The sequence below is a fragment of the Panulirus ornatus genome, chromosome 8 (genome assembly GCF_036320965.1).
Source record: "Panulirus ornatus isolate Po-2019 chromosome 8, ASM3632096v1, whole genome shotgun sequence".
Taxonomy (NCBI): Eukaryota; Metazoa; Arthropoda; class Malacostraca; order Decapoda; family Palinuridae; genus Panulirus; species Panulirus ornatus.
In genome coordinates this window covers 4575099-4594221 of record NC_092231.1, presented here as the reverse complement: position 1 = coordinate 4594221, position 19123 = coordinate 4575099, and the positions used below count along the sequence as shown (strand labels likewise).

The 19123-nt window shown below is 51.5% G+C and overlaps 1 protein-coding gene across 2 annotated transcripts in view; it reads right to left on the bottom strand.

Moving 5' to 3' along the window:
* Window positions 1–18844, bottom strand: part of LOC139749763 (dorsal-ventral patterning protein Sog-like) — a 486011-nt gene extending 467167 nt beyond the window's left edge. For both annotated transcript variants that reach the window (XM_071663985.1, XM_071663986.1), the window contains exon 1: window positions 16846–18844. In XM_071663985.1, the coding sequence (XP_071520086.1) occupies window positions 16846–17089 (244 nt within the window). In that variant the 5' untranslated portion in view covers window positions 17090–18844. The remainder of the gene's footprint in view (window positions 1–16845) is intronic.
* Between the last annotated feature and the right edge of the window lie 279 nt (window positions 18845–19123).

Here is a 19123-nt window from a genome sequence, read left to right as displayed (position 1 = left end):
TCTCTCTCTCTCTCTCTCTCTCTCTCTCTCTCTCTCTCTCTCTCTCTCTCTCTCTCTCTCTCTCCAACTCTTCTCTCTTTACGTCTGGGCCCCACGCCTTCGAGACAACTGCTGGCGGGCGGTATCATTTGCATGTTTTAAAAGGTGGCCGTAACCTGAAACGCTCAATTGACGGTCTTTCTTTACGATGATTGGAACGTCTCTGAGAGGTTTTCATGCGTGCGCGGGCGCGCGCTTGGCTCTCTCTCTCTCTCTCTCTCTCTCTCTCTCTCTCTCTCTCTCTCTCTCTCTCTCTCTCTCTCTCTCTCTCTCAGAGCCTTTGTTTACAATGATTAGGACAACATTTCGAACGCTGGTCTGACAGGCGGAGCAACGCTGTCTGCCCCGGGGAGGGAGGGAGGGAGGGAGGTGGGGGTGCCGCCGCCCGCTTACAACCCCCTCGAACAATCGCTTGAGCGTTGTTAACAAGGCTTTTAAGTGCGCCTTGAAACATAAACTAACACTTGATGACTGCTTAACGTTGAGGCCCCCCCCCCCCCCCCCCCGACCCTCGCCTGAGAGTGTTTCCTTTTAAGCTTTGCGCTTAAAGCCTCGAGACTCTCGCTTGACTTTTATGAACTTTATTTACGCCTTCAGCTCTCGCTTGATCACAGTACAACACCGCTACAACTAAACGTTCGCGAGTGAAGGAAGTGAATCATAGAAGCTACCGGACTGCAGGAGAATATTCCATGGGACCATTTCACCAAATGAGGGTAAACACAACCAACACTCCAGCATCTCGTTTTTTATGTTCTACTCATGATGGCGGATGCCAGTTCTCCTCATCTTTTTTTTTTCCGGCTCATTCATGAGGATGTGTACGCTACTGAGAAGAAAATTCCACCAATAAACAACACAACACGTTTATCATTCCCCCCCCCCTCCCCCACACATCCCGTTCTCATTACCGATCGCGTCACAAATAATAACAAACACAACAAACAACAAGACATATGAAACAAAAACAATTTATATATATCTTTTTTTTCGATCAACCTTAACTGTGGGAGAGTTAATTAGACCGTGATAAATTCCACATCCATCCTGATTAAGGGGATTCTGGTGGACAAGATGCTTAACCTGATCTGGGGTAGAAAACGGGTGAGCGGCGCCACTGAGGCCCCTCTCACCCCTGCCCCCCACCACCAATCCCAATCCCCCTCTCCCTCACCTCCTATGAAAGGCCCTGATGCCCCTCCACCCCCCCTCCCCACCCGCTATCCCCCACCCCCGCCCCCACTGACGGCCAGCCGTCCTCCAAGGCCTCCCCCTCTCCCTCCTCCCCGCCACTCACTGGTCTGGACCACACGCCCGCCACACCAGGTTGTGGACCTATTATCTCGCACACTCTCACCCAGGCTGTCTCCGTTATCTCTCCATTCACCGCGGTCTCTCTCTCTCTCTCTCTCTCTCTCTCTCTCGTCCACTCTACTCCTCGCTCGTCCTCTGGTTCTTATGTACCCTCTCAGGGTCTTGTAGTGGGTGGGGGTACCTGTCTCTCTCACTCGTCCTCATCTGAGGAGTGGAGACACCTTCAACGTCTTGCGGTAGTCTGTTGCACTCTCCCTTCTCATGCTTTCCCTGTATTTCTTCCTTCTCAACTTACTGCAACCCTTTTCTCATCGTTCTCTTCTTCTTCTGTTCTCTCTCTCTCTCTCTCTCTCTCTCTCGGTTCTTTATTGTCGGCCTTCAAGGGGGAGTATGTGTAGGTGGGGGGTAGGGGGGAGGAATACAAGCTGGTCCTCCCTCGACCTTCGAGGTCTGAGGAGTGGGAGACACCTTCAACTTCTTGACGGTAAAGTTCTGCTTTGCACTCTCCCCCTTCCTCATGGTCTTTCACCTGGTGATTTCCTTCCCTTCTCCAACGTTACATGCCAACCCCATTTTCTCTCGGATATCTTCTGTCTTCAAAGATTCTGTCGTTACTGACGGTAGACGGGTGGCAAAAATTAAGTCTGTCCTCCCTTTCAGAGACCCAGGATGAGAGAGAACTGAAATATCCTGCAGTAAAAATACGTCAGGTTTTCATGTTTCAACGGACAACTGTCCTTCAGTACGTACGTAAGTCAGGCTTAAAGTTTCAACGGACGGACGGCCTTCATTCAGCGAAACTTCAGGACTCCTTATATGGTTGGTCTCTCTAAACATGGACTTTAAAACCTCAGCCAAGATCTGAAACACGAGACGACACGAAACTTTACGAGACGACACGAAACTTTTCATATCTGGACCCAGGACGACCACCGCACTGCCAGACGACCCCTCTTCTGGGAACTTCCTGGCCCAAGACGACGTCAACACGTTCGAACGGAGACGCCTCGTCCGAAACCGGTCATTTATGGAGGACGACACATTATTCATGGAAGGGGGCTGTGGGGTGGGGGAGGGGGGGAATGGTCTAGAACTGTTCCTGACGGAGTCAATGAGCGTTCCTGACTGTGACGCATTCACGGGCGGGCCGCCCAGGGTCGAGCGCACGGGTTCGAATCGTGGTTACGGCAGTCGGCCCACAGTCAACAGCCCAGGTGTTCATTCATCCCTAGGAGGGGTGGTCGATGAAACGGGTACCTGGCTCAGGTTAGGGTATATATATATATATATATATATATATATATATATATATATATATATATATATATATATATATATATATATATTATAGCGTTAATGGGATGGCTTTAATCAGGGTCTCAGCTGCCCGTGTCGTCTCAACATATACAAAAAAAAAAAACGAATTATATCAAAACAAACGAGGACTCCCACTCCTATAACGTTCACACATCCCTCCCTCACTCAAACTATCACGGAAATGCTTTTTGTCTCTGTATACCTCGACCAAGCATAGTCGTTGAAGCTAAAACACTACACACACACACACACACACACACACACACGTCTATCAGCTTCAAGGCCACTGCATTAGGATGGCAGGATGGGGGAGGAAACTCACTGGCTCCATGCATTCCCCACTTGCCTCCAGGTACTCTATACTGGGCCAGCGACCGCACGGATAACAACAACGACCACAACCACCTTGTTACCCCGTGTGGCTGGTACTCAGGTGGGGCTCCACGCTGGGTGTCGGGAACACACACACACACACACACACACACCTTGAGGGTGGACGAGATGGCCACTTGATCTGTCCTAACCATCTCCCTGTTATCTGGGTCACGTTCCTTGCTTGTGTACAGTAAACAGTGGGAGGGTCGGCTCCGGTCCGGTCCATCCCATGTGGAGAGAGGCGGGGGAGGGAGTTTGAGGGCACCTCCTCCTCCTCCCTCCCTCTCTCCCGTAGGGAATGAGGGGGAAGGAGGGTGAACTACTAACTACCATCTGCTTTCTGATCGTAAGGGAAAATGTGATAAAAACGATAGGCCATTTATTTTGAGAGAGAGAGAGAGAGAGAGAGAGAGAGAGAGAGAGAGAGAGAGAGAGAGAGAGAGAGAGAGAGAGAGAGAGAGAAACGCCCTAACCATCACGAGAAAGAACTATGAATTTCCCCTCACAGACGCCTCACACCCCGCTCACAAAACCATCAAAATCTATCAACACCCCCTCCCCTCCCCCCCTCCCTCTTTCCTCCTCCAATACCCCAATACATCGGTACAAGACCCCCCTCTCCCTCCCCCTCCCCCTCCCCCTCCCCGGTCATCCACGTCCTCACGTAAAACTTGGTTGATGAGGCAGCTCTCTGACGTCATTAGGGGGGGATCCTCCCCCACCCCACGACTGATGACACGCGCAGTGGGAGCGCGCGCAAGCCGGCTTTCCTGCGCGTCATCGTCTCCAGGCAACAGGCAATGATGGGCGCCTGATATTACAACAGACGAATGGCAGGTCTGTGGAGAGAGAGAGAGAGAGAGAGAGAGAGAGAGAGAGAGAGAGAGAGAGAGAGAGAGAGAGAGAGAGAGAGAGAGAAATAATAAATCAAATTTCCAAGACCTTTCTCAAAACTCACAGAGATCATTCAAAACTTTATACACAGATTATTATCTTTATTCTGAGTAAGAAAGGAACATGTAAAGAGATTTTGTGGGAGATTTGTTTTATCAAATCTTATCCTGTGTCAGACGAAAAAAAAAAGAATAAGCGTTCAACTGTCTGATATTAAACTTGGCTTTCCTCACACACACACACACACACACACACACACACACGTCAGACAGAAACAATCAGAAACAGATCTCTTTTGTGGGTAGTGGCGGGAATCCGGCAATCGAGCCTTTCCCTCCCTCCCACATCATAAAATTACCGTATGCCATCCTTGTGTAATCAAATCGTCCTCGAAAACCATTAATGGAATTGTTCGAATACCGCTGAACATCGAGGTGGGTGGAGGGTAGGGGTTGGGGAGGGGGGAGAGTGAGTGTTTTGGGGGGTGAGTTTCAGACCTTACTGGTGGACCCCACTTAGCCGGGTGGACACTCGTTCCGTTCCACCGGTCCTGGTGTGTGATCACGTCAGGAGCTTAATGATCAAGAGGTCTTTGCTAGGTCCACATGATCACCAATGTCATATTGGACTTCCCTTATATTTTTTTTTTTTTCCTCAGGAATAAAATTCAATGGCGGGTAATACCCCCACACTTAACTGTGTAAGTTACTTGTAAGTTAGGTGGTTGATACTCCCACACTTAACTTTAAGTTATTGGTAAGTTAGGCGGTCGATACCCCCCACACTTAACTGTGTAAGTTACTGGTGAGTTAGGCTACACAACTCAGGAGTTCGTCAAGTGTGGCTGGCCACAACACGGCGCATGATCCCCTCCTGGTCGTGTCGTGCGGCCTCCACGCACAGCAACTGCGTTGGCAGAGGCGCTGTTGCTTCACGTAGCCTCCGCCGCCGCGGGAGGCGCTGGCCTTGACTCCGATCTATCTTGAAGAGAGACCTTCCGCTGGGATGATGTCCAGTTCCATCCCGTCCCCACACCACCACACCCCCGGGACGGATCCTCCCCTGCCGTTGGACAGTCTCCCATGGGAGATGCGATAGGGAGAGGGGAGGCGTGGAGGTGTGTGTGTGTGTGTGTGTGTGTGTGTGTGTGTGTGTGTGTGTGTAAGACGGGTACACGTACCATCGGGTATTGGATGTCACAGGGGGAGCCATACCTCATGTGGTTTTCGGAGGGGGAGGTCTTCTACATGGCCCGGGCTGGGTCCAGGGGGGGTAGCTAGGTAGGGTCTTCCCTAGTCAACCAAGCTGTTGGGTGCCGCAAAAGGCCCACGTAGCCTGCCACACAGCCTGGCGACTCTGGTACATTTTTGTAAAGCACTCGCACCCAGCGCACCCTGTAACTCCTGTGCTGCGCACCCCACGCTGTTATCTGCACATCCCACGCTGTTATCTGCGCACTCCGCGCTGTTATCTGCGCATCCCACGGTTATCTGCGCATCCCGCGCTGGTATCTGCGTACCCCACGCTGTTATCTGCGCATCCCGCGCTGTTATCTGCGCACCCCGCGCTGTTATCTGCGCACCCCACGCCGTTATCTGATGGTAGTAGGCAAGGTGCTTAAGGATGAGTCTTGGGCTCCGGATGGTCAAGGCGTTCTCTCTCTCCTCCTTCGCACATCGCATCTCTGAACTTCAGAGGCTGCGTGTGGGTTGTCATATCCTAGTGTAGAAGATGACAATGTCTCTCCAGTCTACGCTCCATTAAGCACGACGCGCGGCCTCGTATGAAGACGCCGTGGCCTCGGGGGGATGCGAGAGAGAGAGAGAGAGAGAGAGAGAGAGAGAGAGAGAGAGAGAGAGAGAGAGAGAGAGAGAGAGAGAGAGAATCGAACCCCGTGGCAACAGGAAGCCGATCGTATCAGAGGAGAACATACGAGTAACATGCGTCAGTGACAAGAGACAAGGATCCAGCTGGCATCCTGCGGAACACCACGGAACGGAACACGCATCTCCCCACACAGCTGGAATGGGGGAGGGGTCGTCGTCCCGGAATACCTGATGACGACTCTGTACACGACCACAGGCTGGGGGAGAGGGGGGGGGGGTCAAGTGGCACCCACACCTTCTTCCTTCTTCTTCTCCTGCTTGCTTGACACGACAGAATGACCCTTGAGCACGACTGTACCCTATACCATAAACGCGACTATGTATGACCCTTAAAAAGGGCGACCTTTTTACCACGACGGTACGACTACTGAACACAACAGGACGAACCATGTGCACGACGATACGACCATTGCGTGCGACAAAGCTGACCTTTGACATGATCCTTCAGGGGTATATGGAAGGTCAGAAATTATCAACAGACGCTCGGGAAATTCATCTTTAGCGACGGATGTATACTGTTTACGAATTAACTGTCTGATGAACATCAGGTGAAGTATTCGGGGGTCTTCAACTTCCCTGGTGAATACCTGGTGGAGTCTTCGGGGATCTTCAAACCCCCTGGTGAATCCCTGAAGTCTTCGGGGGGTCTTCAACACCCCTGGTGAATATCTGAAGTCTTCGGGATCTTCAAAACCCCTGGTGAATACCTGAAGTCTTCGTGGGTCTTCAAACCCCCTGGTGAATACCTGAAGTCTTCGGGGGGTCTTTAAAACCCCCTGGTGAATACCTGAAGTCTTCGGGGGTCTTCAAAACCCCCTGGTGAATACCTGAAGTCTTCGGGGGTCTTTAGCTCCCCTGGCGAATGCCTGACGAAGTCTTCGGGGGTCTTCAACACCCCTGGTGAACACCTGAAGTCTTCGGGGGTCTTCAAAAACCCCTGGTGAATACCTGAAGTCTTCGGGGGTCTTCAGCTCCCCTGGTGAATGTCTGACGAAGTCTTCGGGGGTCTTCAACACCCCCTCACAGCCCGGGCTGACCTGGTGAAGTCTTCGGGGGTCTTCAGTCCCACACAGGCCAGGCGCGACCCTGGCTGTTGTTGGACTTGGGTCATTAGGAAATAATCAGACTGCGCGCTACCTCCTGGGAAAGATGACCTCATCAGAGAACCCACGGGTGCGCCACGTTAAGCAGCAGGAGCTACGAGCTACAGCAGAGGTAACGATCTCGTTAACAATAAGGCGAATGCAAAATACATGTACAAAAGTGTCTTCAACTCTCTCACATACGTACGAAAAACTCGACGGTGTGATAACAAGAGGAACCTAGAGGAATCCATCAATAAAAAGGTTAAATAAACAAATAAATGAAAGAGATTATGTCGACCTTCACAATGAACTGAAGATCGAAAACCCAAATCACAGATTGTAAAAGCAGCATCGTACCCTTCTATCAGACACAAAGTCGGTTATTTGCATATGTCTATATCAATCATCATTATTTACGACAGAACGTCGAACACCCAGAAGTCCTCCTGGAGTTGACCCGTGCGCCACAACAGTGACTTGAAAGCAGCACTGCGGTTAGTGAACTCCCTTTTGAGGTGGGCCTTAACCACACACGTCAGTGCATCTCGTTTGCCGTGTGGCAGTGCCAAAGCACTGCTTGCAAGCCGACCGGCCGGCCTCGCCCGCGTGTACATCTCCACCCCACGTCGTCCGCTGCCTCTTCACCGTCCAGTGTTGCGGTGTTTCCATTTCCCTAACGTGTGGTGTGTGTGTGTGTGTGTGTGTGTGTGGGGGGGGGGGGGGGGGGCACCAACCCACCTACCCACCCCCATCACGTTCTCATGGCACCAATGACACATGGCAGCTTACGGGGGAAGAGTCAGCTTATATAGCCCAGCCACCCTCAGCACGTCGTACAAGATGCTAAAAGGGATGAATGGTGCAACGCGGATTGCCAGCCATCTGACCCAACTGTTAGTGGTGGTTTATTTTTTTTTTTGTCCTGTTTGCGCTCTCTCTCTCTCTCTCTCTCTCTCTCTCTCTCTCTCTCTATCTATCTATCTATCTATCTCTCTCTCTCTCTCTCTCTCTCTCTCTCTCTCTCTCTCTCTCTCTCTCTCTCTCTCTCTCTCTTATTTCTCAGAAGGAAGTCAACCTAGAATTACTTGAATCTTGAGAGAGAGAGAGAGAGAGAGAGAGAGAGAGAGAGAGAGAGAGAGAGAGAGAGAGAGAGAATGGACTTCAGTTAACATCATATCTTGAAAGAGATGGGGAGAGCTATGGCACCAGCTTACATAGTCACTTGATCCCACAATGAGCTGTGCAGGCGAGGCGCCTAAACCCCAGAAATCGACACTCCACCACACCCATCAGAAACTAAGAACCTGTATTCTTCCCACACCCAACACCCAACCATCCCACTCACCATCCACCTTCCACACACGCCCACCACGACACATCAATCGTTACGACGGAACGTAACGTAAAAAAAATATAATCCAGACACTGATATCTGACACTTAATACACCTCTGACTCAGGCATTTCTTATAAGACCTTTGGATTTAACAAATGTCGCAACTTCAAGCCGAGACGCGTGTCACCCTTTTGACAAGACTTAAACTTCTATTTCCCAAGGAGATCCTCAGACAAACATATTGATAACAGAGTGACAGAATACGCCAAAGGTATTCTCGGGTTGCGAGGAGTTGGAGGAAGGGGGGTTAAAAAAAATATATATATATTTTCTCCCTGTAACATGGGCGAATATCTTTGAGAAATCGTGTATGATGGTAACATGTCGATAAAGACTAGTTAAGACGACTTCAGATGGCAATCAGTGCTGAGAGAGTCTTGGTTATATAAGAACATGATACCGTGGTAATTCATACAGAGATACAAGATAATGATACCCGGCTTAGGATAGAGGCGAAAGATACATTTCTCAAGCCCAGGCAGGAAGGTGGGGGAGAAACGTGGAATTTCTGATGCTGGGGGGGGGGGGTGGGGGAGAATAATGCTGTGCCGAGGGTGGAGCGTGGCATGTGAAGACTCTCTCTCTGAGCGAGAGGGTTTTCATATTTGGGTGGGCAAAGAGCTGGCTCGTAATTTCCTTTCTTGAACTGAACGTGATGGATGAAGAAGCGCGTCTGATTCTCTGTGTTGAGGGCCCGTGCTTATTAAATGGGGCGAGTTCAGGCATGGAAGAGAAGGCTTGATGACCCACTCAGCAGGTCCACTGCTGGCACGTCTTACCACCACCACAGCAGCCACACGTCTTCCCTCCCCTCTGTACGTCCACAGACGTCCTAGGTTATCATCCTCCGCCCATCATCAGCCTTCATCCCCCTTTGCGCGTCTCCATCACTCACCAAGACTCATCGTCTTTCACATGTCCCACCAGCTACCCACGTCTCCAATCCACCTCTCCATACTCATCACGTCCACCATCCACGTCGTTATACCCCTCACCCATCTCTCTCTCTCTCTCTCTCTCTCTCTCTCTCTCTCTCTCTCTCTCTCTCTCTCTCTCTCTCTCCACACACACACACACACACACACACACACACACACACACTCGACCAGCCTCCCTCCACCCGACACAGTTAACAACATCGCCCCAGCTTCCAGTGGCTGAAGGCTACGGCGGCATCTCTCGCTTGATGTCAGGTTGTCTAAATACGTGTGTGAGATCAGACTCCCTTAATGACTGACGCAAGTGCTGAGAACACAATCAAAGAAAACAAAATGGCCAAAACCTGTCTGCTGACAACTCAGGCCAAAAAAAAAAAAAAAAAAGGGAGGGAGTCGAAGGAGCTGCTGCGCTGGGGAGGGGGGGGGAGGGTACTGCCTGAGGCCTGGCAGGGGAGGGGAACCTAGGGTCAGGACCAGGGGAGTGAGTGAGTGGCGGGGAGAGAGAGAGAGAGAGAGAGAGAGAGAGAGAGAGAGAGAGAGAGAGAGAGAGAGAGAGAGAGAGAGAGGAGGACGACCCGTACAGGGGGTGTTGGGAGGCGAATAGTTCAGGGGGAAGATGGAGGGTCGGGGAGGGAGGGAGGGAGGGAGGGCGTGTGTGTGCGTGTGTGTGTGAGGGGTGGGGTGTGTGTGAGGTGAGGTAGGGAGGCGGAGGTAAGGTGAGGGAGAGTACAATGTGGGTGACACACGTCTCTGACGACGCAAAGGAAGGGAGGGGGTGGTCGGGTTGTGGTGGTGGAGGGGTTAATACATCATCTGGGACCGATGCGGCGTCACTGGGTGCGCTTCAGGCGCCGCCGTCTGCGTCACGCTGAAGCCAACCAACCAACCAACCCCCACCACCACCACCTCCTCCACTCCCTCCCAAACTGGCGGCCCTGTTGACCCATCTGAAGGAGCGAAACCCTCCCGCAGGAGGGGGTTAATGGCCAGACCACCCACTTACTAAGCACAGATCCCTTCTCTCTCCCCCCCATCCCACTCCCCCGGGTAGATGGGCCTCCCCCTCCCCCCTCGGACACCGATGCGCCTACGGGATGATAATACGCACAACCGCCGATCACAACTTCCCGACTTGACCGAACGAAGTTCTGGCTTGAGGAGGAGGAGGAGGAGGAGGAGGAGGAAGGAAGAACAGTTACATCTCCTCTCCCTGACGGTAAACTCGAGCGTGTCTGGCATACGAGGTGAACTGGATGAAGAATGAGAGAGTGAATAATGGGAATAACTATTCATAGGTGAATAAAAAGTGAGGAAGTGGATAATGTGAATGATAACTCAAAGGTGAATAACTCATGAGAAAGTGGATAATGCGAATAATTATTCATGGGTGAATAAAAAGTGAGAGAAAGTGGATATTGTGAATAATTATTCAATGGGTCAGTTATCATCTCTCTCTCTCTCTCTCTCTCTCTCTCTCTCTCTCTCTCTCTCTCTCTCTCTCTCTCTCTCTCTCTTGTTGACCAACAAACAGCCAAACGCTACAACGGCAAACGTCTGGCTTGGCCGAGATGGTTTGCGACTTGGGGGGAGGGAGGGGGTTACATGCTTCAAGTCTGAGAGGCAAGAGATGTGTCAAGTCTGAGATGGTTCAAGGATGAGATGTTTCGAGGATGAGATAATCTGAGGTCGAGGTGCTTCAAGGATGAGATGTTTCGAGGATGAGATAATCTCAGGTCGAGGTGCTTCAAGGATGAGATGTTTCGAGGATGAAATAATCTGAGGTCGAGGTGCTTCAAGAATGAGATGTTTCGAGGATGAGATAACCTGAGGTCGAGGTGCTTTAAGGTTGACATGTTTCGAGAATGAGATAATCTGAGGTCGAGGTGCTTCAAGGTTGACATGTATCGAGGATGAGCTAATCTGAGGTCGAGGTGCTTCAAGGATGAGATAACCTGAGGTTGAGATGCCTTGAGGATGGGACATTTTGAAGCAGAGATGCTTCAGAGTTAAGTTTGAGATATTTCAAGAATGACATACTTCGAGGCTCAAGTTTTTCAAGGATGAGATGGTTCGACGCCAAGACAGCCCGAGGTTAAGATATTTCGAGGGTATAATACCTCGAGAATGAGGTACTTCTCAAATCTGAATGATCTTTCGAGGATGAGAGACTCCAATGACGTTCTTGGAGGATGAGAGGCTTCAAGGCTGAGAGATACCTCGAGGAAAAGATGCTCTGAGGTGGAGCTACTTCGAGGGAGAGATTTATGGAGGGCGCCCCCACTTCAAGGGAGGGTAACTCACGAGGTTTAGTTACCATAAGGCTGAGGTACTTTAAGGATGAGCTACTCTGAGGTTAAGGAGCCTCGAGGCTGAGAGAGAACTTCAAGGCAGAGCATTATTTCGAGGACGAGATCATTCGACGCTGAAACAACTTCAAGGGTGAGTTATGTGGAGGGTAAGTCTAGGTCCTGATTTCTCTTTTTTTCCACTTCCGAAAACTTAGCGATTCAGAAACACGTCTGGCTGTCCCTTACCTCCATGCCAGCCTACCGTAGACCACGTCGGTGTGTATACTGATCCCGTGGTTGTATTGACCCAATGGGCGTATATACTGACCCCTCCCCCATGGTTGTGTTGACCCAATGGATGTATATACCAACTCATGATTGGAGTGACCCTATGGATGTATATACCAACACCATGGTCGTATTGAACCCCTTGGGCGTATATACTGACCCATGGTTGTATTGACCCCATGGACACTGACCCATGGTTGTATTGACCCCATGGGCGTATATACTGACCCCCCCCCCATGGTTGTGTTGACCCAATGGATGTATATACCAACCCATGATTGGAGTGACCTCATGGATGTATATAACAACACCATGGTTGTATTGAACCCCTTGGGCGTATATACTCACCCATGGTTGTATTGACCCCATGGGCGTATATATTGACCCATGGTTGTACTGACCCCACGGATGTATATAATGACTCATGGTTGTATTGACCCCATGGACGTATATACTGACCCATGGTTGTACTGACCCCATGGACGTATGTACTGACCCATGGTTGTATTGAGCCCCTTGGGCGTATATACTGACCCATGGTTGTATTGACCCCATGGACGTATTTACTGACTATTTGGTTGTGTTGACCTCGAGATCGTATATACCAACCCCATGATTGTTTTAACCCCAAGGACGTATGTACCCAAACCATGGCTGTGTTGATTTTATGGACACATACTGACCCCATGGTTGTAATGACCCTACGACGGTTGACTATGCTGTCGTCTTGACCTCAGGGTTATGTTAACCCTATCACAATACTGATCACGTGTTTACATGTACCTACCTATCTATCTATCTATCTAATTTCTCTTTCTTGGAGAGAGAGAGAGAGAGAGAGAGAGAGAGAGAGAGAGAGAGAGAGAGAGAGAGAGAGAGACGTAGCCTCAACACGTACACACAGGGATAAGCCGTGGGGTGAGGGGGGGGAGGGGGGGCGAAGAGTGTTCGGGAGGACAGTAGTGGTAGCAGTAAGGTCGGTGGGTCTGGCCTGAGCGGCGGTGTGTGTGTGTGTGTGTGTGTGTGTGTGTGTGTGTAGTAAACCTTAGTAGCGATATAACCCCCCCAGGCCAGGCCAGTCCCAGCCAGACCCGACCAGACCAGGCTAGTCAGAGCCAGGCTAGGCCAGGCCAGGCCAGGCCTGGACGCTCTAGAACCCCCCCGCGCTACCAGACACACGCGGAGTACACTATCTACGCCCAGACACGCCACTCCTCCTCTTGAAGTCTGTTGTTGCACAATAGAGAAAGACTGTGTAGTGCACCAGACCTATACCTACTTGCTTACATGCCGAGGAGGATGATGAGAATACAGACGAACAAGCTATATATGTCCGGGGATATACAGAGCACCAAGATATATACGCCCGGGGATATATAGACGAGCAAGGTATATGCCCAGATATATAGACGAGCAAGCTACACGCCTGGGGATATACAGACGAGCAAGCTACAACCCCGGGGATATATAGAAGAGCAAGCTATATGTACCCAGATATATAGACGAGCAAGCTACATGTCTAGCAATATATAGACGAGCAAGCTACATGCCTGGGGATATATATATATATATATATATATATATATATATAGACGAGCAAGCTATATGCCTAAGGATTTTATATAGACGAGCAAGTTACATGCCTGACACATATTCTAGATGTAGGGATGTAACATATGCCAAACTGACGCACATACTTTAATTATCAGCTAAGTGTATACAGATGTGTTTAAAGGCAACTGCGCTCTGTCTGTCTCTGTTAAAAAAAGTAACCTCCCCCCCCCCCCTTCTCCACCCAACCTCCTACTTATTTAAGTAAGAAACTCTTGGGTCATACTTTACCCTCCTCTGTGTCTCTCTCTTTTTTTCCCCTGTCATGGATCCCCGGAAGACATTTGGTCATGACTAGGACTTTTCGACCTCAAGAAATATACGCTGCATACGGGACATAATGTTGCATTGGGGGGAGGGGGGAGCGCCGTATGTTGCACGCGGGAGACGTGTGTGTGTGTGTGTGCGTGTGTGTGTGTGTCTGTGTGTGTGTGTGTGTGTGTGTATGTGTGTGTTGCAAGCGTACAACACATGAACATTAAATGTGTTCAACACACACACACACACACACACACGCCACATGCGGTAGACACACGCCGCATGCGGCAGACTAAGGCCACATGCGGGTTCACATTAAGTGTGGGGGATAGACGGACAGACGGCCTTCACCGTGTGAGTCGGCCGGCCTCTATAGGGTCGTTCCTCTCCATGTACACCCAGTGACCCGCCTGGTATACGGGCACCTCCGCTGATGTATGGCCCGCTGATGTATGGCCTCTAATACGGTCTAAGGGGGCGATGAATACCGTCTACGGGTAATATACACGGTCTAGGGCCTAACATACGGTCTGGGGGAGATAGGTACAGTCTGGGGGAAGAGGAATACGGTCTATGAGGGATATATACGGCCTACGGGCGATGTATACGGTCTATGAGATATATACGGTCTAGGGGCGATATATACGGTCTAGGGGCGATATATACAGTCCAGGGGCGATACATACGGTCTAGGGGCGATATATACGGTCTAGGGGCGATATATACGGTCTAGGGGCGATACATACGGTCTAGGGACGATATACACGATCTAGAATCCAGACAAATATCGTCTAAGAATGTTAAGGAGCACGACGAGTACGACCCTTGAGCACGACGAGTCCGACTCCTGAGCGACCCTTGATCACGACGGTACGACCCTTGATCACGACGGTACGACCCTTGAGCCCTGATTCCCCTTCATTCGTGATCAACTCGACTGAAGGATGTATGTGCAAGGACTGAAATTCCCCCTTCATTCATTCATACATTATATCATTCACTTGCTGGTCATCCCCCTCCTCTCGAAGACAGATCCAATACGATATATAGAGAGAGTTTTCCTCCCATTCACGTCATACTACCCAGAGTTACGTCCCATGTGCTCTCATCTCGTCATACTTTCCCCCTCCTGGTGTCAGGTCTACCTGAAGGCTCCTTGTGGGATTTACCATGATCTACGGTCACCTTTAATCTTAGTGGACGTGCTTACGGCCCGTGTGTCCCCTGGGGGTTGAAAGTTGTCGTCTCTTTTAATTCCTTTCAGCTCACCGAGCGAACGATTCACTGGTGTACGTCGAGTTACGTAGGGGTAATGTGCTAGGGTGTTTCTCTCCCTCCTTCGTCAGGAGAGTCAGTATAGTGGTTCCCTGAATCATGTGTCCTCTTCCTCCTTCGTCAGAATAGTGATTCCCTGGGTCATGTGTCCTCTTCCTCCTTCGTCAGTATAGTGGTTCCCTGAATCATGTGTCCTCTTCCTCCTTCGTCAGTATAGTGATTCCCTGGGTCATGTGTCCTCTTCCTCCTTCGTCAGTAGAGTGATTCCCTGGGTCATGTGTCCTCTTCCTCCTTCGTCAGTATAGTGATTCCCTGGGTCATGTGTCCTCTTCCTCCTTCGTCAGCATAGGGATTCCCTAGATCATGCGTCCTCTTCCTCCTTCGTCAGCAAAGTGATTCCCTGGGTCATGTGTCCTCTTCCTCCTTCGTCAGTATAGTGATTCCCTGGGTCATGTGTCCTCTTCCTCCTTCGTCAGCATAGGGATTCCCTAGATCATGCGTCCTCTTCCTCCTTCGTCAGCAAAGTGATTCCCTGGATCATGTGTCCTCTTCCTCCTTCGTTAGTACAGGGATTCCCTGGAACATGTCCCCTCTTCCTCCTTCGTCAGTAGAGGGATTACCCAGAACATGGCTTCGGGCGACCCACCATTACATCCAAGGTCTCCAGTGTGGTGGTAGGTAGATCACAGTAAAGCACACTCAGTGGTCCCTCTTGCGCCTGAAGTCTTCTGCCCATAGCATTTACAGCTAACCTCCTGGATCTGTATGGTGCGGGTCATCGATATCTGATCCACCTGACACGGAGTGTGCCGATGTGGGGGTCTGAGAACCTGGGGTTGTCGAGGCGCGACCCTGCCCCCTAGAAGGTTACTACAAGGTAACTATAAGGTAACGTACGTTACTTTGAATCATGCACCACACTCGCTCGGCGTCCGTGACCTTGGTACTATGCTGCTGTACCGCGGTACGGGCGGACCGAACTCCAAGGGTTCATGGACACCTGGTTGGTGTGGACCAGGGTAGTGGACCGGGGCGTCTGAGTGGCTTGGGGGAGGGTTCCCCCCCTTGTGGGGCGGGGAGAGGGGTGTAAGCAGGCCTCGACCCATGGCTGCCGAGGGGGTGATAATTGGCAACGAGCTGCTGGTCCGGACCGTGTGATATGCTGGTCCTTATCTCTCTATCTCCATCTATAACGCTGACTTTATCTGGGAGACTCAATTTGCCTGGGATAATTTGCTGCTCCTCACACCTGGCCGTAGTAACAACAACAACACACACACACACACCTACAACAGTGTCACAACACAGCTGGGTCAGGATCCTGCAGGATGGGAGTAAAGACAAACCACTCACCCTGAGACGAAAACCCCATGCAGTGGTGCTGGTGGACACAGGCAAATGAGGAAGACATCAGACGCGAGTGAAAGATGAGACCCACTCATGTGCTGTCGACTAGACCACACACACACACACACACACACACACACACACACACACACAGGGCAGAGGTGAGGTGTGTGGAGGAGGGAGGGAAACATGCCAGCTCTGGCAGTCACGGGAGGAACAGAAATCGCACGTCGACTCGAAAACTAAATCAGGGCAGAGCGCTGAAGACCTTTAAGAAGCTCCTTGGTAAAGCACACGTATCCTGAGGGCACAAGGGAACATCAAGGAGCCTTAGGTAGCACCCACCACCTCCAAGGGGACGAGGGAACATCAGGGAGCCTCAGGTAGCAAGCACCACCACTTCCTCCCCTGCCTACCGCCACCACCCGCACCCGGGCCCTCCCCTCTCTCCCTCCCCCACGACAAGCCTTGCATGCAGGCGGGAGCCGCGTGCCGGAAGACCCCGCAACAACAACACACAACAAGCGCCACTCACCTGAGGACTTCCAGTGGCGACGCTTCCACTCGTGCCTGGGCCTGATGCGGAGCTGGTTGTCCCTGCCTTCAGGCATCTCCTCGGCAGCGTCGCTTCTGCTGCCGCTCCTGCCGCGGGACCTGGCGAGGGGCGTGCCCTCCACCACCAACAGCAGCGTCGACAGTAGCACCGCCAGCACCAACACTCGCCACCAACACACTCCGACGACACCACCACCTCCTCCACAAGCACTGCACCACATCATTGTTGGAGGATCGGCTGGTAAGATAGAGTCGTGGGGGCGGCGGGGGGCGGACTTTGAAAAGTGATTATCAGCGGCTTAAATTTTCTCCTTATATATATATATATATCTCTCTATATACCCTTTACACCTTACTCTTCTTAGTCTACGTATATATCTATGTCTTCTTTCTTTTCTATATAACTCTATGTTGGTCACTGACAGCTGCAAGAGGGAACGTGCTAGCCGCTGGGGGGTGCGTCTCTTGTCGCAGCACCAGCAGGAAAGGTTTATAATTAAGACCTAACTGTAAACTCCTATCGCACGTGGAGGACGAGGACGAAGACGACGACGCAAGCTGGGGCTGCCGAGACGAATGTTACGCGGGGCCGCGAGACCTTGGCCGGGACTGGTTTGGTTTGCAGTCGTGTTGTCAAACGAAGACCCCGAAACTCTCAACACAAAATATTTATGTTTTATGACTACACAGACACACACACGGGAGAGAGAGGGGGGCCGCTGCTGCTTCAATCCGGCCGGCCGACAACACTTGGTGTGTGTGTGTGTGTCTGTGTGTGTGTGTAGGTGAGTGTGGCGGGCAACACGTGGGTTGGGTGTCGCTACTCCCTCACACACTCCTACACTAAAATAAAACTATCTTGGACGAGGCCGAGGTGAGCGAGCACACGTCTCGTACACACTCGGGCACTGTAACAAGCAAGCAGCACCCACCGTCCTGGCTCTGTACTGTGGCACTCGAGGGGGGCCCCTCTCTTAAACGTTGCAATTTGGCACTTCACTAAATTCACTGGCACTTGTCAGGACGCGGGTCTTGACGAGGCACACACCAACAGCAGGCAGCCCACGTGCTGCTGACCCGAGCGAGGGGCTGGAGGTGTGGTGGTGGTGCACTGTAACCCAAGATTGCTGCTGAACTCACTAGTGGCGGCACCTTCTGGCCTGTCACCGCCTCGCACAGGTACTTGCAACTCCGGCTTCTTTTACTCTCTCTCTCTCTCTCTCTCTCTCTCTCTCTCTCTCTCTCTCTCTCTCTCTCTCTCTCTCTCTCTCAAGTCGGGTTCAGTTCTCGAGGGTGACTTGGGTGGAGAACCCCAGATCGAGGAGTGACAGTGACACACACACACACGGGGGTGGTGGGGAGGTAGCAATCGTCGTAGTAGTAGTAGTAGTTTTGTCTTTAATGGGAGTCGAGGTTGATGGTTAGTAACGTTAGACGAGGTCACGTACGAACTGTCTTGTTTCTCTTCGCCCTCTGGCCGACCTCTCCTCACCGTATCACACACTTCACCAGTAATAGCCTCTGCTCGGCTTCACTACCGCGACACGACCCGAGTAACTTTTGTGACCATTTGCCAGAGGGTGGCAGAAGGAGGAGGAGGACGGTGGCTGACCAGGGGTGACCTATGACGGGGACTTGAGTGACCCAGGGTAACCGGGCATGCCCGGGGTATCCCCTCAAAAAAAAAAAAAAAATGATGATGAACTCTTGGCGATCCACACGCGTTATGGAGAGGAAAATTTTTAGTTTTGCACGTGAGTGCGGCTTGTGAACAGACGAGGTGAATCACGGGGCCAGTAGAGTCACATGTCTGTAGCGAGGAGCGAGCTGCCTGGCCGGGGTTTGTGGTGGAGGGACACTGACTGAAGCAGGCTGGCGGCCGCTCGAGTACACATGATGCAAGCTGATGCTCTCCGCTCCGTCCGCGTCCGCTGCCGACAAGACACTGACTCTGCCTGACTCAGGGCGGCGGCGGCCCCACACACACACACACACACACACATACACACACACACACACCGCTCCCTCCCTGCACCGCCTGCCGCAGCCTGCTCCCTCCCTGCCTGCCTGCCTGCCTCTTGTGTTCTCACAGCCTGCCTCCCTGCTAGTTGGCAGGCCATGAACACAGCCTGCCCCAGGCTCCAGTGTGCTCATCCTGACGACTGTAGCAAGACGTCTGTCGCTCTACCTTTCGTCGCCAAACTGGCCACGACCTAAGCACGCACTCCTGCGTTATCTACCTACTGTACAGTTGGATT